This window comes from Thunnus albacares, chromosome 6 (assembly GCF_914725855.1).
Source record: "Thunnus albacares chromosome 6, fThuAlb1.1, whole genome shotgun sequence".
NCBI classification, from domain to species: Eukaryota; Metazoa; Chordata; class Actinopteri; order Scombriformes; family Scombridae; genus Thunnus; species Thunnus albacares.
The window spans coordinates 2,782,249-2,808,725 of NC_058111.1; the positions used below are offsets into that span (position 1 = coordinate 2,782,249).

Here is a 26,477-nt window from a genome sequence, read left to right on the forward strand (position 1 = left end):
TTTTGACTTGCAGGCAGCATTTCTACATATGTTCACCTCAGGTTTTGGAACTTTGACCATATTTAACATCCGACAACATGACAGTATATAAATACCAGAAAAACACAAAAAAACAGAATATGTCCCCTTTAAACTAAATTATAATCAACTAATAAATTATAATGTATTATTATAGATTAAGCTACTTGGCAGTATATATAGTAGTTAAAATTAGCCCAGACTTTATTTCAATTAGGAGTTTGGTGTTTATTGAATGTAAAAGTCTTTGGCGATTAGACTCCATCGTGATGTGGACGATGAATGCATGAATAGGATAACCCCCCCCCCCCCCCCCGATGGAGTCTGGACACTGGTGGCGGTGGCAGTGATGGAGAGGTGTGGATCGAGGTGGTGTGGAATCGGCTCCTGGAGACTCGGGGCCTCGCCGGAACGTGAGGTTGGGCGGACGAATGATGATCTGGGACGGAGAGGCGAGGAGCGAGCTCCGGTGTTGTGGCGGTGGAGGTGGATGGGGTGGAGGTGGACGCGATTATTGCCTGAAATGACAGCTGACGGCGACAGAGAGGGAAACGGTTTTGAAGTTTGACGGCTAGGCTGTGATTGGCTGTTTAGGAATCTGATTTGTCAACTGGAAGTGAAGCAACTAACAGCTGATGTGAAAGCAGGAGGAGCTGAGAGAGAAGAGTGAAATTATGAGTGAATGAATGATTGAGAGTCTTCCTGCCTGAATTTACGCTAAGCTTCTTTACCTGCAACATTAGTGAGCAGAAGGTGGCGGTAATGCACCTAATTCGCTGGTTGCCAACTGCCGTTATAAACCAAAAAGATTTTTTTTTTTCCAAACAGAGTGGTACATCCTGTCAGCCGAGGTGTTTCCTATCTGTGCAGCCGAACTTAGCAGCTCCTCGACATACTGTTTCTCCCTGACGGTCCTGGTGTTTCCTCCGTAGGCTGCACTTCACTCAGCTGCCAGTCACACCTGCTGCTTCTTCGGCTTGGTGCTCTGGTTGGATCCACACGGAGAGCCGGGGCTAATGGTAGCTGAGAGGCTAGCGGAGCGTTAGCTGCAGCATGGCTGTAGGGAAGCACAGCCAGCTAGCCTCCCAGCTAACGTTAGCCCCCGGTTCTGCATGTGGATCCAACCGGAGCACTGAGCCCCGGTTTGTTATTCAGGTTAAAGTAAAAAGAAGAAGCAGCAGCTGGTCTGACGGACAGCTTGAGTGAAGTGGAGCCTGCGGAGGAAACACCGGGACCGTCAGGGAGAAACTGTCCGTGGAGGGAAGTGCAGTCAGGCAGCAGAGTCGATGGCAACAAATCGGCCTCTCATAATCGGCAGAAATGGCCAATGCCGATATTTCATTTTAGAGCTTTTATCGGCCTATACCGATGATGTGCCGATAATATCGTGCATCCCTAATATCAATAATTATAATCCAGTAATATAATATATATTATTATGAATGTGCCATTCTGTGTAATGAGTACTGTTGCTTTTGGTACTTTAAGTATATTTTGATGCTAATATTTCTGTACTTTTATTTAAGTTAAAATTGAATACAGGACTTTTACTTTTAACAGGATATTTCTACACTTTTACTGCCGCTTTTACTTAAGTTAGAGATTCAAATACTTCCTCCATGGCTGTTAGCCCAGCTGGTATTCCAGCTTTATAATACGGCGCCAACATGGTGAGAAATATGCTCTAATATCCACACAGCAGCTGCTTAAATGATAAGAAAACTATTAATAGACAACATGGGAACAAAAAAGTGACAAATTCAATGAAAATATGAAATTGAATGTAAATAAAAAAATGAAAGAGTTTTCCAGCTGGATGAGTTGTTAATAATAACTCAACGTTTCTATGTTTTGCCAAGCACAGACAGTTTGGCCTCTACAGCGGACCATAGTTTGGCGGAGATTCAGAAATACTTTTTACTGTGTGTGTGTGTGTTTGTGTGTTTGTGTGTGTGTCCTTGTCAGGGTGAAGGGAAAGCTGCAGCTCGACTCAAACCGCCACAGACATGAATCACCTGCTGGTAACTACGACTGTCCTTCTTTTTTTGCTCAAATAGTTTTCTCTTTTCTGTGTGTTTATTCTGTGTTTGAGCTTCTGGAGACGTTTCAGGTTGTTAAAAAAAAAAAAAGGTGGCGAAAAGATAGAACAGATGGTGTTTTTTGTGTCAGAGGAAAGTGAGAGAGGGTGACCTTTGTACTCTGTAGGACAAAAGTGTCCTAAAAACTGTATCTGACTCCCAGAAACTGTTTTGTGCCTGCTGCTGAGCCTCAGTGAGTGTTTACAGTGTCAGACGAGGTAAAGATATGATCTATATATACTGACGGCGTGCAGGATCACCTCAGACGACCCTGCTGTAAGGTCAAACTCTCTCTCTCTCTCTCTCCGGTACTCGATTTACTCCTTATCTCTCTCGGCACGTTCATGCGAGTCAGACAATGCATTTCAGCACGTACACAATGACAGACACACACACACACACGTACAACATGTTGCACCTGCAGAACAGAAAAAGAAAGTCAAATAGAAAGTTGGCAAAAAAAGTGCAACAGAGAAACACGTTAAGATCTTTAACTCAAGTACAAGTAACAAAACAAGAAGTAAAAGTCCTGCATTTATAACGTTACACAAGTACAAAAGTATCAAAAGTAAAAAATACTCTTTAGTTTCCTCTGTTTATTATTGGATTATTGTGACTTTTACTGTTTTACATGGTTGGGGTGGCGCTCTTGAGTAAAATATTTCCCTCTGAATTGTTGTATAGTAGAAGTATAAAGCGGCATGAAATGTTAATACTACACAAAATTGTACTTAAAGGACGAGTTCACAGTTTTTTTAAACTGTGTCATTCATTTAAAAGTCTCTGTGAAGCTTCTATTCAGCTTCAGCAGTCTGAGTTAGTCATATCAAGTGGATATCTGACACATTTACAGTCTTTTTAGCATCAAATTCCCTCTTTGTGTTTCCCTGTTGAGCTGCAGGTGGAAGTATAGTAACAAAAAGAGGAACTTTGACACTAAAAAGACTGTAACGTTGAAAGATATCTACTTGATTTGACTCATTTGGACGCTGAAGCTTCATATTAGCTTCAGATAAACTTTTAAATAGATTTTTTTGCACAGAAGGAGGACTGTATGAAGACAAAACTGTGAACCTGTCCTTTAATGGAAGCTTGAAGACTCTCTTCTCTTTAGATTAATAGTAGTAAGTGTCATATCTGTAAAAAACAACAAAAACAGTTGTTGAGAAAGGGAACATTGTCTGATATTCAGGCCTATATGGTATCAGCAGTGATTTGTAGATGCATCAACTGTGTTAGTATTATCAGTATTAGTGTCAGTGTTTAATCAGTTATAGATCGGCTTCTCTCTCTGGACTTTGACCCAGTTAATTTTCTTCCAAACACCCACACACACACACACACACACACACACACACACACACACACACACACACACACACATACACACACACACACACACCCACACACACACACACACTCACACACACACACACACACACACACACACACACACTCACACACACACACACACACACACGCACACACACACACACACACACTTTCCGCCACTAGAGAGGAGAGCTAAAACATAAAAATGAGGTTTTCTGTCCTAAAATAAATAAATAATCTACTGGACGGTGATTCTGTAACACTTGTTAAATTAATACTCACAAACTGAGATGTTTTAATTTTACCGTCCTGTATAATATTATTTAAGAATATATGAAAAGAAAACTAGTATCGTGCTTTTGGGAGGACCGTTGAAAAGAGAGCCTTCAATGAAAGCTGTAGTGCTAAAGAAGCTAACAAGCTAAAGCTCCACTTAAACTTTAAAAAAAATAAAACTGAAGCTCATCTAAACTGCAGGTGATCTTTCAATTTAACATCTGGCAACAGCTGTTTTTTACAGTAGTCTGTGTTTAAAACGACAGGCTGAAGGTAACATGAGAACGACCTTTGACTAAACTTTGATTGAACCATTAAAATGTTTATAATATGATTAACCACTCTTGTCTATCAAGAGCAAATGAGTAGTGTGATGCAACTTTTAACCGAATTCCCAGAAAATTAAAACAAAAGAAAGTTTAAATCTGGTTTTCAGGACCAGCAACAATCACTGAAACCTGCAATTATTGAAATCAACAATAATTATGTCCTGTAAACATAATCCCAAACCGATTACGTGTTTCGCAACGCTAAACACAAAGTGCAGCTGAGGATGAAGGGAAAATCATGAATTTCCCAGGATATTTGGTCACAAATCACAATTTTAAAAATTAAAAAAAAAAAAAAAAAAAAAAGACAGCTCATCCTGAGAGAGACATGAATGTGTGACCCAATTTCATGGAGGATCATATGCTGACCTGATGGTGAGACTAGTGGGAAAATCACAGGATTGCCAAACTCAGTAATATTGATCCTGAAGGGAACGTGCTTATTACATTTCATTTCAACAAGCCATGTGTTGACTAACAAATCCACATTATGTTCATTGTCTTCTAACACGGCTGAAACTAAAACCAGATTTTCTTGGGAATATTTACCGTGGAAAGTATTTTTATGTATAACAGAGCGTCTAATAACAATATTTATCTCCTTTTTTTTATATCATGGTCAGCTGACTGCAAACTGAGATTGTTTAACTCTGTACAGCAGGCTATTTGGCACACTTTACATTTATAACACACACACACACACACACACAGTCACACACTGTCCCTTCTCCGCCTCCCGATAGGTGGGAGTGTCAAATTCGGACGCTGTGATTGGCCGCCTGCCGTGTCAGTCATGCCTGCAGCTGCCCGATGTGACCTTGGTACAGGGTTAGTCATGCAGCCGTTCTTAAAGCAGCAGACCACCATGACAGTTGAGCTCTGTGCTCTTATGAAACAGCGGAGAAGTTTCTCTTCCATAAACTCTTTTTAAGTGCCTGAAGGTTTGTTTGAAGGAAACGTCAAAAGCAGCTCAACATGAATCAACTTTCACATCCTTAAACAACGCAAGGAACAAACACAGATGTTCAGCCTCCATGCCTTTTCACGTGTAAAAGTCTGATTCATAGAAAAGTTTTGATCTTTTCATTCGTTTGATCATCTGCAGCCTTAACATACACCATCTGATATAAAAGGTTCAGCCAGCAGTGGAACAAGTGCTCAGATCCTTTACTTAAGTAGAAATACAGCAATGTAGAAATACTCCTTTACAAGTAAAAGTACAGAAGTATTATCAGGTAAATTTACTTCAAGTGTTAAAAATAAAAATATGCAAGTCGTTATGCAGAATATCTGTCTGTGACTTTACTAAATACGTTTATTTTCAGTATTTTATAAGAATTACAAGATAAATCTGTGTGACTGTGAGATGATAATCCGCTACATACATTTGGATTCATTTGGAGCTAGCTAACTTCCTGTTAGCGCTCTGCTAACTTGAATGAGGATAAAATAATTTAATTGTACGGCTCTTCTAGACTTCTCCAAATGTTATTGGAGTGAATGGATCAAAGTCTGATATTGAAATGAATCATTTCGCGGGTGGTCATGTGACGCTAAAAAAAAACAACCATTTTATAGCCGCGACAGTAGCGACAGAGCAGCAGAACCTGTGACGTAAGAACGTTTTGTAATTACTCTCACTTTTCACTTTCTCACTTTTACTCAAGTACTGTACTTAAGAAGAGTTTTGAGGTATTTGTACTTTACTTGAGTATTTCCATGTGATGCTACTTTCTACATTTCAGAGGGAAATATTGTACTTTCTACTCCACTACATTTATTTGACAGCTTTAGTTACTTTTCAGATGAAGATTTGACACAATGGATAATATAACAAGCTTTTAAAATACAACACATTGTTAAAGATGAAACCAGTGGTTTCCAACCTTTTTTGTCTTTTGACGTCTTACAAAAAGCAGTGTGTAGTCGGGGTCACATTTCACATGTCTATGAGTTGTTAACAGCTCCACCAAATAGTGATTTTTCCCTCTAAACTTCTCACATGCTTTCATTTCAATAAATGTTCAAATGATCCAATATTTCAGCAAAAAGATTAGAGAAAAAGTCCAAAAACTGAAAACAGATTAGTGTATCAGAACTTTGTTTTTTCTTCTTTCCTCTCCCATTAATCATCTCACCACCCCTCAGATTTATCTGCTGACCCTTTGGAGGGGCCCCGACCCCTAGGTTGGGACCCACTGGACTGATGCTTCACTATTAATAATCTGATGATTTTTTTGGTTTTCAGGCTTCGTCCCAAACGTTGCTTCCAACACATTTAGTCTCTGCGAAACAGATTTTGGTTTTAACTTGCGTGTGTGAAGTTTTGTGGGATTAAAACTGATAAAATCTTGCACTGAGTCGACAGGAAACTGTTTGGTAAAGACTTATTAGTCGTCTTTAGAGCTGCAACTAACAACCTAGTTTTATTATCAATTAATCTGTTGATTGTTTTCCTGATTGATGTCATAAAATAATGAAATATGACAATATCACAGTTTGCCAAAGCCCAGGGTGACGTCCTCAGATGTCAAAGATGTCATACAGGACTAAAGAAACCAGAAATCTTATAATTATTTCTAAGGCTGGAACCAGAGAAAATTGGCTTTTTTTCTTGACTAAATGATTAAAAACAATTAATCGATAATCAAAATAGTTTTTCTTCTTATGATCAACCAATCGAGCAATCGATTAATTGACTTATCGTCGCAGCTCTAGTCTTCTCCAAATGCTGTATTCTGTCTCATGTGTGTCATGCCGAGTCGATTCACCGCGCCGCTTTATGGAGGTCGAGTCTCGGATGTCATTCATGACCCCCAACTTGGCTGCAGGCGCTGACTTGTCTTGTGTGATGTAAAAAAAAAAGCAATAGAGTCTGTTTCAAATCAGCAAAAAAAAAGAAAAGTGTTAAAAAGTGAAGAATAGCAAACACACAGTGAGGGTTTTCAGAGTCCAGTAAACCACAGTAACCAGTGCGACTACACCTGCTGCGGATCTGTCAGCTTCCAGCAGCCAGAAAAACAGAAACGAGACAAGCGTCAGAGTCAGTTTCCCTTCCTCTTTCCCGTTTTTAAACTGTCCAACCGTCACAGACTCAATAATTAACAGGCTACAACAAAGAAAAGTCAATGTGAAACTACAGGAATTTGTTGCCTATATGTATATATATATATATTATAGCCACTATAATGGAGGTTTATTTAAAGTTTTGGCATATTTAAACTCTCTCTGTGTGCTGCATCCAGACTGGTTTCATAATTTAGTTTCCTTTTTCTGTGTGTTTGTTCTATTTTTTTTTTTTTTTTCAGAAAGTTCCCATTCTGGCCAGCCGTGCCTTCAGCACCTCTGCCAGACAGCTGAGGAACAGAGTCCCGGAGGCCCAGAAACTCTTCCAGGTAACAAGATAACAACAACAAGAGTAACATGAGTAGAAAAGAAAAAAAGAAGAAATGTAAACGAGTTGCCAACATCATTAGAATACAACATCTGGTGACCATAAAGAACAAACAGCAGATTTAATCAAACGTCTGGGCAGTATTTCAATATAAATATCAAACTGTGGACCAAAGTGCAACAGTACAGATTTACAACATTTTACTGCATCTCATATACAAACCAATCAAAGCAGGAAGCTGATTAATTACAAATCTGTTTGGGAATTTGAGCCACTAAAGTAAAATGTACACAGTCTGTATTGATACCTGATGTTTCGGCTCAGTCTAGTGTCAAAATCGTGTTTTAATAATAATAATAATAATAATAATAAACTTTATTTGTATAGCACCTTTCATACAAAATGCAGCTCAAAGTGCTTCAAAAATAAAAATAAAAATAATATAAATATATATATATGTATACGTACACATATACATACATACACATTGATAGATAAACAAATAAATAATTGAGAACATTAACAGGAAGAATAAAAGGAGGCGAACAAGAAAAATGAGAGATACATTAAAACAGAGGAGACACAGCTAAAAATCTGAAGTAAAAGACTTAATCATTCATGAATAAGAATACAAATGTATATGATATGGTGTAAAAGTCATATTATAGAAAGGCTCAGTTAAAAAGATATGTTTTTAAGTGTCGTTTAAAGACTGCTTCTCTAACGTCTTTCGGTAAGGCGTTCCAGAGTTTGGGAGCGTGATTGAAAAGAGCTGCATCTCCAATTTTCTTGAGAGAAAGAATGTGGATGTCAAGCAGTCCTGCAGAGGATGATCTCAGGGTTCATGAGGGAGCGTAAGGTATCAGGGAGTCTGTGATGCAGCTCGGCCCTGATCCATTGAGAGCTTTATAACAGGGGAGCCGGTGTAGGCTAGCCAAGACTGGACTGATGTGTTCTTCTATGTTCTGTTTTTGTTAACAGTCTGGCCGCAGAGTTTTTAATGAGTTGTAATCTTTCGATTGACCCTTCAGGAAGACCTGTAAAAAAGTGCATTACAATAGTCTAATCTACTTGAAATAAAAGCATGAATTAGTTTTTCAGCATCTGGTTGAGTCAGGAACAGTCGAACCTTTTTAAGTGCCTGAAGGTTTGTTTGAAGGAAACGTCAAAAGCAGCTCAACATGAATCAACTTTCACGTCCTTAAACAATGCAACAAACAAACACAGATGTTCAGCCTCCATGCCTTTTACGAGTTCTTCAGCATCTTGTTGAGTCAGGAACGGTCGAACCTTGGCAATATTTCTGAGATGAAAGATGCTGTTTTAGTCACTTTGTTTATATGAGACTTCAAGCTTGATTCAGAATCTAAAATGACTCCCAGGACAATTAATAAGATTTCTGTTTTTCAAAAAGTTATCACTCATCCATTTATTGATTGCAGACAGACAGGCAGTCAGAGAGTTTAGAGCATGTGGATTACTTGGTTCAACAGACCTTTTAAGACCTTTGTTATCGTATTTTTCATAGTGGGCTCATGTGCATATATATTCCTGGTCTGTGTACCCTCCATACAAAGCTGTGTTCAACTTGTTTGATAACAGGATTAACAAATATACAATGCATTATTTTGTTTTTATGTTTTTTATGTGAATTTTAAAAAAAAAGGAAATCCATGTGTTTTTCCTGTTTTCATCTTAAAATTGGTTATTGGAATAGAAATTAAACTAAAACCAGAAAACAACTTGTTTTTCACTTTGACTGTTATATCTATATTATCTGCCCTATCCCCTATCTATATTATAGATAGATAGATAGATAGATAGATAGATAGATAGATAGATAGATAAAAATACCTGCAGCGATCCCTCACGCACATCACCACCGGATGTTTTCTGGTAATCAACTCTACTGAACCCTTGGACTCGCAGACTTGAGTCATACGTACCGTGACCTGTTCACCATCATCACATCAAGTCTGCGAGGGCTCCGGGCCACGAGGGGATACAATAGACTACAGGAACAGGACTCAGGATCTTGTTTCCATGGAGATGAAATTAAATTACTGATCCTGTAACTACTTTAGGGGTCGTACAAGGCTTGCTTCACAATTTGCGTCCAGAGACGTCACAACATCTGGTTGAAAGGTCTGGTTGCTTAGTAACGACAGTCAAGACAGTACCGCGACCTCCCAAGCACCTTGGATAAAAGGCTAAAAGCGGCACAGTTGGTGTTTTCCACATGTTTCTAGAAGTAACATCTCAACAGCCTCTTCAAAGTGTTTTTCTGAATCGTTCTTAATGGTTTTGTTATTGGCAACTTATGCCTGATATTTGCAGGCAGGATCTTGTCAGAATCATCGGTAATTAAAATGGAAGCGATGGGAGACAAAATCCACAGTCCTCCTTCTGTGCAAAAATGTACTTTGTAAAAGTTTATCTGAAGCTAATATGAAGCTTAAGTGTCCAAATGAGTCAAATAAAGTAGATATCTTTCAACGTTACAGTCTTTTTAGTGCCAAAGTCCCTCTTTTTATTATTATACAAAGAGGGAATTTGATGCTAAAAAGACTGTAAATGTGTCAGATATCCACTTGATATGACTAACTCAGACTGATGAAGCCTCATATAAGCTTCACATCTACTTTTAAATGACTGTGTGGACACACTGTGGATTTTGTCTCCATAACTTCCATTGAAAGCACATTTGAAGGATCTTTTAATATCCAGTATGAACAGGAGGAATGATTACAGCGAGGAAAAACCTCTTTCAGTGTTCATATGGACACCTGACTGCTGGTTTAAGACACGCTTGAAAAATTGTGAAACTATGGACCTGAGGACCTTTAACATTGTAGACGGACCAGTTCAGTACTAGTTCAGTACCGGCATGAGCATGGACTTTTTTAACCATGTGCTTTCTGTGGTTACAGGCAGACAACGGGTTGCCAGTCCACATCAAGGGAGGAACCACTGATGTCATGCTGTACCGGGTAACCATGACAATAACTTTAGGAGGTAAGATGTTCAGACTTTAGAGAAGAGAGAATTTTTTTTTAACACCAAAGGAGCGTAAACTTATTTAAAACGGTGTAGTGGCAATTAAATTGCTAATGACAAACATAGAAATGTGTAGTACTTTCACCAAAAGTAGAGCTCCATCACTTTTTATAGTAACTGATATGAAAATGTTTGTTTTCTGTAGTACAAACAGGTGGTAGAGGCCGTAAGAATACATACAAAAAAATAAAACTAAAAGTGTCCTGTTATATCTTTGTTTGTCTTCCCTGCAGGAACGTGCTACTCTCTGTACTGGCTGCTCTATGCGTCAATGCCTCACAAGAAAGAGTGAAGACGCAATGACACCGGGCTCGGTCTATTGCATGGAGCGGGACGCCCGGCTCCATCTAACACTAATGTTTGTTGTGTACAGTTCTCTTAGATTTCATCACAGTCCGTCCTTCTTTCATCACGACTCAACTGAATATGTAAAAACTGTTAAAAGACTTTAAATCAACGCCTGCAGTGTTTTCATTTGTGTTTCTGTGGTTTCTGAACTAATCTGGGTCCATCTTTTCCTCCATGTGCAGTGGTGGAAAGTAACTTTTACTCAAGTACTGTACTTAAGTCCAGTTTTGAGGTATTTGTACTTTACTTGAGTATTTCCATGTGATGCTGCTTTCTACATTTCAGAGGGAAATATTGCACTTTCTACTCCACTACATTTATTTGACAGCTTTAGTTACTTTTCAGATGAAAATTTGACACAATGGATAATATAACAAGCTTTTAAAATACAACACATTGTTAAAGATGAAACCAGTGGTTTCCAACCTTTTTGGCTTTTGACGTCTTACAAAAAGCAGTGTGTAGTCGGGGTCACATTTCACATGTCTATGAGTTGTTAACAGCTCCACCAAATAGTGATTTTTCCCTCTAAACTTCTCACATGCTTTCATTTCAATAAATGTTCAAATGATCCAATATTTCAGCAAAAAGATTAGAGAAAAAGTCCAAAAACTGAAAACAGATTTGTGTATCAGAACTTTGTTTTTTCTTCTTTCCTCTCCCATTAATCATCTCACCACCCCTCAGATTTATCTGCTGACCCTTTGGAGGGGCCCGACCCCTAGGTTGGGAACCACTGGACTAAACTAGCTAACTGTATATAAAGTAGTGTAAACTAGCTCCACCTCCAGCAGCTACAACAGTAACATGCTGCTCTAACACTGATGCTTCACTATTAATAATCTAATGATGTCATATATAATAATATATCAGTCAGAGGGACCAAACCACTACTTTTACTGCAATACTTTAACTACATCAAGCTCATAATACTTATGTACTTTTACTGCAATACTTTAACTACATCAACCTCATAATACTTATGTACTTTTACTGCAATACTTTAACTACATCAAGCTCATAATACTTATGTACTTTTACTGCAATACTTTAACTACATCAAGCTCATAATACTTATGTACTTTTACTGCAATACTTTAACTACATCAAGCTCATAATACTTACGTACTATATAGTAGGATTCTTCATGCAGGACCTTTACTAGTAGTGGAGTATTTTTACATTGCTGTTTTGGTAATTTTACTTAAGTAAAGGGTCTGAATACTTCTTCCACTGCTGTCCATGTGCCTTCAAGTTCCAAAGGTCTGCAGGTTTTCATCCAGTTCAGTTCCCTGATCTACAGCCAGATGAAGAAGTTGTTGAGTGAAATAAGCTAACATATTTGAGTGAGGTTCAGTCAGAGTGTGCAGATGAGTAAACTCAAAGGGGAACATCCTGACCTTTGGCTTACAGAGAGCATAAACAGAGTAAAGAATGAAGAAACAAAGACAAAGGCAAAGAGCAGGAATGCCACAGCTTGATACTGACGTGACTTCAAGACAAACTGAAAAGGTTTACTATTAAAACAAAGACATTTGAGTTTGGAATGACAGCTGATGACCTCTTCCAGTTATTTTACTCACAGGCAGGCTGCCACAGCATAAAGAAGATATTTAATGGCTCCATCTAGTGGCACCTTACTGGAAACACACCAATATCACTGCTAGTACTGTCATAGTACTTTTCTAAATCACATACAATATATAACCAACAGTATGTGGACTCTCCTCTCCGTGTACTTTGGTGTGGTTTTCGACAACTTCCAACTTTGAGTCAACAGTTTGTGTTTGTCCTTTTTCAACCAAACAACATTCCATGTGTCTTTCTGATGAGCTGGCGTCGGTTCATCACACATGCCCACAAACAGCTGTCTGTTGGTAGCCTTTGTTGCTAAGGTGGGTGCTAAGGTGTTTCCGTGTGTGGTTCACTCTCATATTTCAGATCTGATTAATCCAACATGTACGGATGGATTTGAGAAGTTGACATTTGGAGTAAAGAAGGAGAAAAAGAAGTGAAATCCTGCTACTATAGTTTGTTTACGTAGCCTCCGGAGCCGGAGGAAGCTTCCTGAAAGCTGACCAATCAGAACAGAGTGGGCTCATCAGGAGGGCGGGCCTTAAAGAGACAGGAGCTAAAACAGCCTGTTTCAGACAGAGGCTGAACTGAGGGGCTGCATAAAGGACCAGTAGAAGATAAATGAGGAGTTTTTAACTGGAAATCATGCAAAGATATTCCAGTAGAGCCCCAGAATATAAATATAGAGCTGGAAATGTGCAGAGTATGTGTTCTTTAACGTTACTTGATTAGGAGTGTGCAGTGATCAGTGTTCTCAGCAAGCTGGCGTTAGCTTGTGTCTGAGATAGACGGGCATGTTTCCAGAGAGTGAAAGGCAACATTCTGCACCTCTTGTTTGGAAAGTTCTGACCATAAACTGCAACTCTGTGCTTCAAAAAAGCTACAATGAAACCAACATCTGACATCACACCTCGCTACATCCATCTTTATAATGAGCCCTTGATTTCAGCCTGTTTGGTTTGGCAGAACTTGACAGACCTAAACCTCCTCCAACACCTTGATGTATGAACTGGAACGCTGACATATGGACAATAATGTGTCCATATTCTTGTACAGCATCTGAACCCTTTTCCATTCACTTCTTTAAACATTGGAAAAGAGGGTCTGCGTCCAACTTCAATTAAAATGAGAAAAACTTCCCACACTCTCGCTTACTGCTGGAATGTTTATTATTTTACAACATTTCATTCTCCCCGACCTTCATCAGCCCATGAAGATATCAAAAAGGAAACATACACAGACTCCCACTGATACAGGATAAGAGTATAAAGTCATTTCGGAGTAATTGCATAGAGTGCATTCAAAAGTTAAGTCGCATTTCTCAGATATCACTTACAGTGGGCTGACAGCTCCAACCTTTACATTCAGTTATCATTTCAAAACAAAAAGCAATTTCCAATTAAAAACACTTTGATTTAGAGACGAAAACCAGCTGTATCAATTATTCTTTTTGTACATGTTAGATAATTTCCTGGCTCCAAATAATAATAATAATAATGATCTGCTCAAGCTGAGGTGTGTGCAGGGGAAGATCAGGCTGCACAATGGGTTTTTTGTTGTTTTTTTTCTCATTTGGCGTGCAATTGTGCTTAATGGCCCAAAACACTCAGTAAACATCCTTGATGTTTACTGAGTGTGTTTCTGTACAATTTTTCATCTGCTTCAATGCTGTCAACAAATTCTGCAACTCAAGTCGAAGTGGTCATAAAATGATTACGATTGTAAAAAAGAAGAAAAACATGTTTAAACATTGTGTTCTTACTGATTTATTTGACCTCTTCGGGCCTCTAAAAAGTATTCAAATTATGTAAATTCAGATTTTGCAGACCAAGTCAGAGTTGAGTATTTTATTGCGATCACACAGTATACTTGCAAGTGGGTTTGCTCTTAAGGGGCGAGACCTTGTACAAAGGATACATGATACATTTATACTTGGTTTCAGATTCGATATGACAGTGAAGAGAATCAGACATCCTCTAACAACCAAAGAGAACAAAACACCCCCTCATCTTTCCCTAGCAAGCAGGAGCTACGCATCAAATCTAGAGTAAAATGTATGCATGGGAATATGGTATCATCATGCATAACATTGCCAAATAAGGTTATAAGTCAAGCACAGTGAGCAGTTTATATTAGTTGTATGAATTTCCATTGCACAGATAAAACTAACTGATGAGGAACAATTGTTTGGTTGGTTAAACAGCTCAAAATTCATGAACTAAAATCCTTTCCAGACATGAAATATGTGACATTGCTGGTTTCATCAAGTGATGTTGTTTTGTCATTCAGAGACTTTTATGTTAATGTTCCTAACAGCTTTATTTAGAGAGAAAAACAAAGAAACAAACAAAAATAGTTTCATCACAATACAATAAAACATTAGCAATGACACCAATAAAAATTAAAAGCCAAAATTTGAAAGACACGTCTTAAATTTCTTTTTAAAAATACCGAGGGAAATGTAACAGAAACGCAGCCTCCAGCAGGTTTCTTGCGGGACACTTTAGGAACAGCAAAGAACGGCAGCGGAGGATCTGAGAGTTTTTTGTTGGCACATAAAATAAAAGGCAATCGCTGATATATGAAGATGCTAGATTATGTAAGGCTGCAGTATTCTGAATTTACTGTAATTTTCTTAAAGACCTTTTAGGGAGGCCGGTGAAAGAGAGTTGCAGTAATCTAAGCGGCTTGTAATAAAAGCTTGTATCAGCATTTCAGCGTTTCAGAGTTTAAAGATGGTCTAATTTTGGCAGATGATATTTTTGCTTTTTAATATGGCTAATAGAATTAAGATCAGAGTCTAAAATCATAACATGTTTTAATTTGCTTGGACAGGCTGGCAAACACTGACTGTAGTCTCTGTCTTTCTGCTTTTGAACCTGCGAGTAGAATTTCTGTTTTCTGACCATAAAAATGTTCTCATCCAAATGTTGATATCAGTGAGATATGAGGGCAAAAAGAACATTTAAAGAACTGTGGTTGTCTGGTTGAAATGTTGTGACATGACGGGACCTGATGGATAAGACGGAGCAGAGGGAACAGAGTTCACAATGTGATGACGACAAGGAAGACGACTTTTACTTTGTCCGTTCACAGGCTGCATCATTAATGGGGTTTAAAACTTATTTTGCAGATAAAGACTTAATTAATGAGCGTTGTGAACGTGAGGGACGGTCATCCCCACTTCTCTCAGTGGATTGACTGACACCGACTTGCTGCTGCTGTCAGTTTCATCATGTAATGTTATTAAAGAGTGATGAGGTGCTTCTCTCATTTAGGCCTAATTCCTGCTGGGTATTAATTTATTCAACACTTAGTATGAACGAAAACTGAAAATATAGAGAGAGGATGTGTTGGTCTGATTATGACAGTTGTAATAATCTTCAGCTCTGGTTGAACCACAAGAGGAAAAGTAGTTTTTAAAGACTAATCTGATGTGAGAAGATTGATTTCACCTTAAAATTGGCCTTTTCACAAAATATCCTAGTTTATTAAACCAATTTTCTACATAAGATACAATTGATTTCTCTCTCTCTGTTCATGCTTTACCTTGTGCTGCTGCAGCCTTTACATTAAGAGCTGGTTCATCGAGATAAGCAGCAGGTGGCGCTAATTCTCCACTCAGGTGCCATTATAGCACTGCAGAATAAGAGGGCACCACAAGATAAACAATAAGCGCCAGTCAAACCTCAAACAGTGAATAATAACGTAGAAAACGGGATGTAAATATGATATTTCTGTTTGTTTCAAGTAGTAATGTGAGGAGTGTTCATCTCCTCATGGCTCCACACTGATCTACTTCTCTCTTCAGTGGAGCAGAAACATAAGTTTCTTTTCTAATCTTTATTTTAAACTAAAAAAAAGAAAACATCAAAAATCACGTTCATACAGAGAATGTGAGTTAAATGTTTGCTACGTCAACTTGTTTCCATCTCCCATTTAACGCATTAATTATTTTTTGAAAAAGGCAAAAACCACCTCAAGCGAGAGTAAAAACTTTTCTATTAACCTTTTCTAATGTTATACTTCAAAAATGTGCATGGCTGTAGCTTTAATTTGAGGCTTCATTAGCCAAACAGGTTGGGAAATACTGATCTCGATGTTCCAACATGGCACCAGGATCAGTCAGAATAACACAAACTGACCTTCTGTGCATTTGTGGTGCTTCACCGAAGTTCACTTTTTCTTCTTATCTCTCCTACATACTTGTCCATTTTATTTATTTCTTTCTCGTTCTGTATTCCTCCTACTAATGACATCTTGGTATTGTGCCAAACTGCATCCAGTTTGCACCATTCCTGATAGTCTCTTTGCTCAGATTAGTTGGTCAAATCCACCTGCTGGGAGATGGCGTTTGCACTGGTTCAGGCTCCATAAAAATCAAGCAATGAGCTTCAGCTTCACGGTGTCATTTAGGTAACACACCTGAAGATGCCCTTTGCTGTAATTTTAATGGTTTCAGTGCTGTTGATGGTGTCAAAAGCAACATCTATTTCACATTTACAGATTATTTTACCCGCTTGATCGATCTCTTCTTCCTTCTCACTTTGCTGCATCTTCATCCTCGTCTTCTCTGACAGGTTTCAGAAATAGAACGAGCGTCTGATCATCTTCTCTTCAGCTTAAACAGGAATCACTGAAGCAGGACGTGTCTTTATTTCAGGAAGCGGATACTCATCTTGTGATCGATGTTAACTTTCTCCAGTGACTGAAAACAAAATAAAAATAATTTATAAAAGGTATATTACATCTTTTTCCTACCATATATGCAGGCATTCAAGTGTCTGTAGGATGTGTTTTTAATGTCATGTGAAAGTTTTCATGGATATTTTTAAACATATTATTGAAAAAGCTACTTTCTCCTCTTTAATAAAGATATTTGATCATTACTGGAAGCTGATGTTAATCTTGTTCATGTTCCCCAAACACATATTCACATGTAAATGAAAGCTTGTCTTGATAAATATTAGCAAATGTCTTTTTTTTATGTTATAAAACTTCATTGAAGGTTTTTTATTTATATGAGTTTGTGTTCTATTCAAGCATAAGAGTTTTAATTTCATTTTTTGAAGAATTAACAGGTCAATTCAGCAGGCAAATATTGTCACAATGCTTATTCTGTCTCTAAATACTAAAAAAAAATATGAATAAAAAATAATATACATCTGTTTTTACTATCAGGAATATATCCTAAACTTAAATTCATTTAAATCAGATTTCTGAAAATGATAGTACTGTTTTTGACCAGATCAACGTCCCAAAAGTGTATTTTCTTACCTAGTTTAGTTTTGATCTGTTAGTTTCTTATTTAATAGATTTTACAAAGTGAAAACTCAGTAAAAAAAAAAAAAAAAGAATCACTGAGAGTCTTCACTGAGCTCTGACAGTTTGGAGTCGTCGATCCTCTCACCTTTCTGAACTCATCAAAGGAGATGGCGTCGTCTCTGTCCAGGTCTGCTTCCTGTATGGCTCGCTCGGCGATGCACTGCAGCTGGTCCTCTGTCACCTGCATCCCCAGCATCTCCCGCAGCACCTGTCACAGTCACAGAACCAACCAATCAGAGCTCACATTGGAATTAGTGGCTTGGCTCTTGAGTGGTTCAAATTGTCTCTGTGGAACTGTGGTAGCTTCATTTCCTCATCTACAAAACGTACCTGCGGAGTACCTCAAGGCTCGATTCTGGGCCTCATTCTTTTCTCTATTTACATTGAGCAACAGTACATTTATTCAAGTATTGTACTTAAGTATAATTTTGAGGTACTTTTCACTCCACTACATTTCAGAGGGAAATATTGTACTTTTCACTCCACTACATTTATTTCACAGCTTTGGTTATTTTTCAGATTTAAATTTTACAAGTAAAACAGATGATGTATTTTATATTTTTCATAGTTGTAACTAATTTAAATCACTTCATAGAGATCTGTTTTCACTTCAACATTTATCTGTTGATCAATGTCAAATAATCCACATTAAGCCTTTTTATTCAATGTTGTAAGACAATAAAACATGTATAATTTCAAGAGGGTTGAATGCAGTTTTACAGGCACTGCATATCTGTAATATTACACTGAGTCGGGCCATTTTGCATAATTAATACTTTCCCTTTTGATACTTAACAAACAATCAGCTTTATATGTATAGTGCCTTTCATACAGGTTAGTGCAATTCAAAGTGTTTTACAGATGACTGACGGGCTGATAATAAGACTAAATAAGATAATAAGAATAAATGTAAACAGTAAAAATAATCTGAGACTAATGTCATAAAAAGATAAAAATGTAATAAAAAACAATAAAATAGATTAAAAAATTAAGAACTAGATAAGACAGACATAAAAACAAAGTTTTAAATATTAATAAAAATAACATAAATAATTAATTAAAATAAATAATGCCCATAAAATATTGTAACCAAAAGCCAGGTTAAGTACATTTTGCAACTAATACCTCTTTACTTTTACTTGAATAAGATGTTGAATGCAGGACTTTTACTTCTTAAGTATAACTATACTGTAGCATTGCCACCTTTACTTCAGTAAAAGGTCTCAATACTTTTATACTGCATTTCTATGCAGATGATACACAATTATATCTTCCTGCCAATATTAGAAGTTTGATTGCCCTTCCAGTATAATTACATTGATGTCTAGGATAAACTGTTTGAAAATGTGCACTATTATCCTAATTTCTATGATTCATTGCAGTGCATGTACCCATATTTGGAGCCATTTTTGGAGTTTGTAAAATACTAATCATACAAATGGACAGTAGAAAAGTGGATTGTGCTGTAGGAGTGGTTTGAAAAGTTTCTATGGCTCCTTTTTTTTAAAAAAAAAAAAAACTTTTTTAAAAAACAGAGAAAGATGCAAAATTTTCAGTCACTTTTTAAGACTACAGAGGATGAGTGCGATGTAAAATGTAACTTTAACTCAATTTACAAATATGAGAGAAAGGGCTGCCTTAAAATTTTACATGACGTCAACAAATACTTCTAACACCACCATAAGTTATCTAGACTAAATATTGCATGTTTATATAAGACCCTTGACTTTGTTTGTTGGATTTAGATCTGTTATTTTATTGAACTGCTCAAGTCTTTGTTTGAAACTGTAAATCTTATTAAGATGAAATTTGGCTTTCATTTGTTAACAGAGTCAGTTTTCCATTTGATGTGAAATGACTTACAGCTGTAGTTGCAGCTGTTGCTCTGTAGAGTCAGTGGGTGGGGACTGGTTTCAATATTAACCTTCATCATGGTTTGCATTGTTTTTATTGTCATGGGTTTTGGTGTTGTCATTTTGAGTCATTTAAGAGAGTTTTAACTTCTGGGAAATCTGCTAACATGCTAAAGAAACATCTTTAGAAACTTAATTTAATGAGTTGAGTAATCTCAGCAGTTCACTCAACTCATCACTTCAAGTCAGAAAAACACATAAAGTTCTGAAATGGTATAGAAAAAAAGTTAAATTTTAGGTCAATTAACTTGAAATTATAAAAATTATATATCTAATTTAATGACAAAATATTAGTTGATTCCACTATACTCCTGTATGATGTTTTTACTGTGTATTTATTAAAGAAAGTTTTCTGCTATGAATATGAAATATCTAAACCAGGACACTGCTGGGTAGTGAAGTAATCATATCACGCTGTCAAATAAATGTGTTTCAAATCAATGGGAACAGAGCCATTTGCAGTTTGTTTCTAATGTTTGTGCAGATTATCAATGACGAGTTGCAACAGTTACAAACCTGGAGAAGCTCCACTCTGGAAATCTTTCCATCTCTGTCCTGATCGTACAACTGGAAGGCAACTGAACACACACACACACACACAGTTTTTCAGTTTGTATGTCATTTTCTTAGAGAGAGGGACAGGTATTGATGGATGGTCAGAAGAAAACAAACTGGACTGACATTTGAGTTTCCTGGTGCTGCTGTTGACCGGCTCCTGCTGCATCCCATCTTTGGGTCGGTTTGTGTCGGTCGGACGGAAATGAGCGAGAATTCGGACAAAGGAGGGAAAGTCCACCGTTTCCTGTCTGGAGAGAGAGTGAGGAAAGGGAAATGTTTCCTGCTTCCTGTTCAAAGTTGCAAACAAACACAGGATAAACCATAAACTGCTCTATAATACCACTACTGTCAAATCCAAACCCTCAAAACTAGAGTTTGTTTTAACTTCATATGAAGAATTCAGTGTTTCTGCAATAAGTCCTCCAAATCAAACAACAACATACAGACGGGGGTCAAATTAACGGAAAAACCAGTACATGTCTGGATGCTTGACCCCTACAGTGAGGGGATCTGGTGGCTCTGATATGCTGTTGGGGGCATTTTTCCGGCATGGTTTGGGTCCACTTGTCCCCTTTGAGGGTAGGGTCACTGCTAATCCATACAAAGTGATCACCTTCATCCTATGATGAAACATTTCTATCCTGATGGGAGTGGTCTCTTCCAGGATGCCCCCATCCATAGGGCAACAAGGGGTCACTGAATGGTTTAATGAGTATGAAAATGATGTGAATCGTACGCTATGACCTTCACAGTCACCAGATCTCAACCCAGCCAAACACCTACGGGAGGTTCTGGACTGATGTGTTAGACAGCGCTCTCCACCACCATCATCAAAACACCAAATGAGGGAATATCTTTTGGAAGAATGGTGTTCATCCCTGCAGTAGAGTTTGTAGAATCAATGTCAAGGTGCATTGAAGCTGTTCTAGCAACACATGGTGGCCCACACCTTTCTAAGACACTTTATGTTGGTTTTTCCTTTAATTTGACCTCCAGTCTGTACATCATGTGTGAAAGATACAGCAGTAAAATCTAGTTTAATATGCCTGTGGTGGTTTAGTTAAACTGAAGCAAACAGCTGCCTGGGTGGTCGAAAAAAAGAAAAGGGAAATTCTGTAGTTTATAGTTTAAAACTTGAATAACAGCAGTGTGTGTGTGTTATGAAGAGAAACATATGTAGACTGTTGTACCCGGGAGAAAAGAACGCGCCGATGATTCTGTCTCCGATAGGGTTCAAGGCCAACTCACGAACTGTTTCGAAATCCTCAGGCCTGAGACAGACAGAGAACTGTCAGTAAATTAACATCATATATACACACAAAAACCGCAATCGACAATGCTCTTGTAATGTGTTTTGTTTCTTCCCACAAGAGCCTTTTCTCTTTTGTTTCATGATGTATGTGGCTTTGCTGCCGTAAAAACCACATTTCTCATCGAGATTTAAAAAGTACTCCATCTATCTACTCTATAACCAATCACACCTGACATCTGTTATATATTTATTGATCGCAAATGTGAACTGTAGCTTAATATTTTATATCTGACATAACACTCAGCTCCTGTAATAATCCGTATTGTTGTGAAACAGCGACATCAGTAGGATCAGTAGTGAACTGTCTTTGATGGAGGCGTCAGCAGGTCCTGGTGGCCTCTACGGTTCTATGTGTTTTTTTCTAGCAGTGATGTAGTATTCAGATAATTTACTTAAATAAAAGCAAATGTATATAAAGTATGAAGTGTAAAAGTACAGAATGGCCTCTGTCAGTGTTTACTGGATCATTATTATTGATGCATTAACAATGTAAGCTGTATTTTTATGTTGTACTTGGTCGAAGTAGAGCTACGTTTAACTGCTTGGTATACTCTTTGGTAGTTTAAGCAGTAACAATTCATAATATTTTATAATATGATCATATGTTTTTTTATTTAAAACTTAATCTGAAAAAGTAACAAGAATTACTGCTGTCAAATAAATGTAGTGGAGTAAAAAATCAAATATTTTTCTCAAATGTAAAGTAGCAAAACACAAAAATACTGAAGAAATGTACCACAAAATCACACTTAAGTATAGAACTTGAGTAAATGTATTTTGTTTCTTGCCACCGCTGGTTTCTACATTAACTGTTTTATCTTTGTAACCTTTACAGACATTCTACATGTAGCCGGCCGAGACGCACAGATGTATTTTCACCTTCAAATCAACAAAAAAACAAGGTTTACTGGAGTTTTCCAAAATGTTTGTGATGCAGAGTCTGAAAATAAACACACTTTTGTCAAAAAAACATGTCCATATAGTAAACTCAAATGTATTTTCAGACAACAAACTTCATGTTTTCTTTCAGGATGTTAATATGAATATTAATTATTTTTCCACACAATGATCCATCCGTCCACCAACCTGAGCTCTCCTCTCTGGTCTTTGTCCAGAAACTCGAACCTCTCGTACAGACGGAGGATGTGAGCCGCAGAGACTGAAACACAGAGAACGTTTGATTGATTACAGACTAATCGATACCTCATCATCAGTCCTCACAGGTTCATACTGCGGCAGGTCAGATACTGTCTGTTTGCAGGAGGTGGAAACACACTGAATCACATCTCTGCTGCACTGCTTCACATTCACTTTGTTAACTAACAAGACTGTGTGTATTTGTGAGCAGAGACCATTTTTCTTGCATCAGGACATTTTTATAAAACACAGAAGAAAACTTCAAAAGTCTCATGTTTGGCGATTTTCTGTATTTTCCCTCTTGTCGACAAATCTCAGACGCCACTGAGCATGTGCAGGAACGCTGTTCTGTTTACAGGTTTGCTAGCTTGTTGCGCTAAATAGCACAACCTCTGAACTTTGTGTTGTGTTCATATTGTAAATTTCTCAAAAAACTTCAGTATTAAGTCAAGAGGAACAAGTCACCCAGTGCAGCGATGTGACTCACTGATGTGTTTTTAATAGTTTTAAACAACAATGGAGGAATAAGATATATCAGGCTTTGATACACACACAGTACTTGTTAGTAGATCAGTTCATTGTTGGTTTGGATCCAAACATGAGATTTATTGACAAGAAAAAAAATATTTAAAAAAAAAAAACACCAGAATTACCCTTTAAACAAACATAGATGTTGTTGAAAAGATTAATTGTTTTTTGTTTTAAAATCGTTGCAAAATCTGAAATGTTGGACGCCGGAGTGTCCAGCTCCTGCTCACAACTACGTTTCTTTCAACTGCTGTTCACACAATTTATTTGACATTTTGTACAAATCTGTGTGCTTTTTGAAAGAAAGTAGAAGTATATATATATATAATGTTATTACTGATGTTTTATAAATGTGTTATATGAAGGTGTCTTGTTATATTTTTTAATGAAATATGAAATATGGCAGTGTCATGTGGGATGAATGTCTGATATGATAAACTATATACACACATACAAAAATAAACACAGACTATGTCAGGATACACAGACATGAATGATTTGTAGGATTAATTCATTGTTGGTTTTTGGATTTGTTCACAATAAGAAAAATGTACTTTAATGGGCTAAAAACAGCAGTATGGTCCTTTAAAATCACAAAGAATAAAATTATAAATTAAATGAATGAATGAAAACAATATTCTACTGTAATACAACAGTAAACACATCTAGTGTTTAGTGTTGTCTGTTGACAACCTGCACAGCGTCTGTATCAGTGAGGACGTTTCAGGGTGTCGACACAAGAAACTGAGATAAACAACAGATGAAACCACACTGATGAGTTCAACAACGCTCACTGTGCTGCTATCACACACACACACACACACACACACACACACACACACACACACACACACACACGCACATAAACAGTAGCATTGGTATAATGTGGTTTTAACAGATAGTTTGAGTGTATAAGAAGTTTTTCTTGGTGTTTTTGTCCATTAACTCGTTCATTCTCAGTTTTGTCAAATCATTCCTGACGCCATGAACTCGCCTGTTCTGGAGCTTTCGACCGCATCACACGGTCTTCATCAGCAGATTAAGTTTGTTTTAGTTGTAACAGAACTAAAGAAGCTCAAACTTTCCATTTTTGAGAGCATCTGCAGATGAAGGCTGAGTAGGCGACATATAAAAACATAATACGATCTGATAGAAATGTTGAAAACTGAAAATTGAAACTTCTAACCAACTGTTTCCACCTGCTGCTCCAGTAGTTTATTAAAGGTGTAAGAAATCATTGTAAATAACATAATCTCTCTCAGACCGTTGCTACTCTTTTTAAATTAAATCTTTAACTTAATTTATTGTAGATTTATTTCTTTTAAACTTGACTTAGTGTCTGTGAATTCATTTTAAATACGATTTTTTATTTATTTTTTTGCTTAAAATAAAATTTTGAAAACATTTTTCAAATAAACAGATACACAAATACACTTAACAGAGTGCAATAAGGCTGCTATAAGTGAAATTCTGACACTAAAAGAAATGAAAAATACATTAATGCATAATGCAAAATTATTTATTTATGAGCAAAACCTTACCAGACATCCATGGAGAAATATTAGGAAAATTATAGTGATTTTACACAACGGAAGTAAATAATTTTTCATACATGTAAAAAGTACTTTTATGTTATTTTTGTAGAGTTTTATAATTCAAGCACAAACAATATAAAGAACAAATAAGAAGTCAAATGTATGTTGTTGTCTGGTGGAGTCATTAAAAGTATATTTTCTGTCTGTAAATGTTATTACAGTATTTTATGATTTCTTTTCAGTGTGTTTGAATGTGTAAAACTCAAACTAAATGCGTCCTTTTACACACAAAATGCTGCTCTAACATACAAAGTGAAAAACATACATACATACAGACACATAATATTACCAAGAGTTCAAATAGTTACGACTAAACATACAGATCACTGAATCCATGCATCATGTGTTTCCAAGTGTTTCATTTCCAGTATTGCAGCATAACTGAAGCCTCCTTTACTGTAAACTGTAATTAAACCTTTTAAGGTTTTGTGTCTTTTAAATAAAAACAAACTTTGCAGTTGATACAGAACAGAGGCAGTGAAGTTTATCCATATTTACGCAAAATGTCTCATTTTATTATAAATATGACATGTTGAGATGCTCTGATAAACTCGCTATGTGATGTGTTGCTTGGTGTGATACGGATGTTTCATCAGATTGTTAAGGAGATTATTTGTAGCCTGCAGCAGGAAACCGTCTCTCTCTCTCTCTGTGTGTTGTGTTTTGGCTTTATGTTTCACAGCTGTTACCATCCATCAGCACAGACAACAACAACACTGTTACAGTCAGTTTACACGGCTGTTTACATGTGATGGTACATTAGGGAACAGACTATGTAGCTATATATTGAAATTAAGGTGAAATATGTGACTTTATGGATTAAAGCAAGTATGTTGATCGTTGAGAGCCGTGCGACAGACCCCACAGACTCAAGAGAGTTTTAATAAAGATATTCTAAAATAGTTTTAATACTTATAAAATGATTAATGAAGTTGTTTTCCTTCATTTTAAAGAAGAGAGCTAATCTGCTCTCTTCTCTCCTTCTTTTCCCCTCCTCTCCTTTTTTTCCACAAACATGTTCCTGCCAAATATTTTTCACAACTTTAAGAACCAAAGCCAAAGAATCTCAACTCACAGCCGGTTTCTTCTATGAGCTCCTGAGCGTTTGGGATGTTGTTCATGCTGGAGCTGCTGGAGCCCATCCTGCTGCAGAAACACAAACCTGACTTTTTGTTTTTAATTTTTTTCTCGTGGTGTATAGCTGCAGTTTGCCGTCTGTAGCTGCAGGCTGACTTTATCTTTCTGTGTCCTGCCGGCTGCACCCTGGTCTGACTGTAGCCGTCCACCAGGCCCGTGACAGACACTTTGCTAAGCCAATGAACACTCATCTAAGAGGCTCTCACTGACCAATGGGCTTCCTAGACATGCCCCAAAACAGACGCACTGCAACTTCATGATGTATTTTGAAAAGATAAATGCTACAGCAGACCAACTGGAAATTATAGAAACAATGCTTTGCAGTTAGTGCAGATAAAACTTTAAAATGTAGAGAGATGATAATTAGTGATCCATTTATTACAGCAGCCCTCAGAGGGTAGAAAAAAAAACATGCATTTAATCTCTTTCTGTCTGTGTTTATTTAACCTTGTGCTGCTGCAGCCTTCATGTTCACGTGACACATTCAGTTCAGACTTGTGTTTGAAGTGTTACAGAAATGTTACAGCTACTCACCAAACATCCTAATGCTCCTAAAAGTAAAGAA

General features: G+C 37.2%; 2 protein-coding genes and 1 long non-coding RNA gene across 3 annotated transcripts; 1 reads left to right on the forward strand and 2 right to left on the reverse strand.

Annotated features, from left to right (window-relative positions):
* Positions 1–1,939: 1,939 nt before the first annotated feature.
* Positions 1,940–10,941, forward strand: LOC122984431 (cytochrome c oxidase subunit 7A1, mitochondrial). Its single transcript, XM_044354884.1, has 4 exons — positions 1,940–2,039; positions 7,342–7,428; positions 10,358–10,442; positions 10,718–10,941. Exons 1-4 carry the CDS (start codon positions 2,025–2,027, stop codon positions 10,774–10,776), a joined length of 246 nt encoding a protein of 81 aa, XP_044210819.1. The 5' UTR covers positions 1,940–2,024; the 3' UTR covers positions 10,777–10,941.
* Positions 10,942–13,552: 2,611 nt separating this feature from the next.
* Positions 13,553–16,276, reverse strand: LOC122984450. Its single transcript, XR_006403898.1, has 2 exons — positions 16,048–16,276; positions 13,553–15,972 (listed from the first exon to the last, which is right to left on the reverse strand). It is a non-coding gene; the product is annotated as an uncharacterized LOC122984450 (long non-coding RNA).
* A 100-nt stretch (positions 16,277–16,376) lies between these two features.
* Positions 16,377–26,064, reverse strand: chp2 (calcineurin-like EF-hand protein 2). The gene is made up of 7 exons (XM_044354907.1): positions 25,851–26,064; positions 22,602–22,674; positions 21,394–21,474; positions 20,327–20,451; positions 20,162–20,223; positions 17,818–17,940; positions 16,377–17,115 (listed from the first exon to the last, which is right to left on the reverse strand). Exons 1-7 carry the CDS (start codon positions 25,915–25,917, stop codon positions 17,062–17,064), a joined length of 585 nt encoding a protein of 194 aa, XP_044210842.1. The 5' UTR covers positions 25,918–26,064; the 3' UTR covers positions 16,377–17,061.
* Positions 26,065–26,477: the final 413 nt, after the last annotated feature.

What these genes read in the sequence shown, in the direction of transcription:
- LOC122984431 (XM_044354884.1), top strand. An exon ending in AGGCCCAGAAACTCTTCCAG is followed by an intron (nt 7,429 to 10,357) that starts GTAACAAGATAA and finishes CTGTGGTTACAG; the next exon opens with GCAGACAACGGGTTGCCAGT. An exon ending in CATGACAATAACTTTAGGAG is followed by an intron (nt 10,443 to 10,717) that starts GTAAGATGTTCA and finishes TCTTCCCTGCAG; the next exon opens with GAACGTGCTACTCTCTGTAC.
- chp2 (XM_044354907.1), bottom strand. Translation starts at nt 25,917, where the DNA reads ATGGGCTCCAGCAGCTCCAGCATGAACAACATCCCAAACGCTCAGGAG. An exon ending in CAGCACCAGGAAACTCAAAT is followed by an intron (nt 20,224 to 20,326) that starts GTCAGTCCAGTT and finishes GTGTGTGTTCAG; the next exon opens with TTGCCTTCCAGTTGTACGAT. An exon ending in CCAGAGTGGAGCTTCTCCAG is followed by an intron (nt 17,941 to 20,161) that starts GTTTGTAACTGT and finishes TGACTGTGACAG; the next exon opens with GTGCTGCGGGAGATGCTGGG.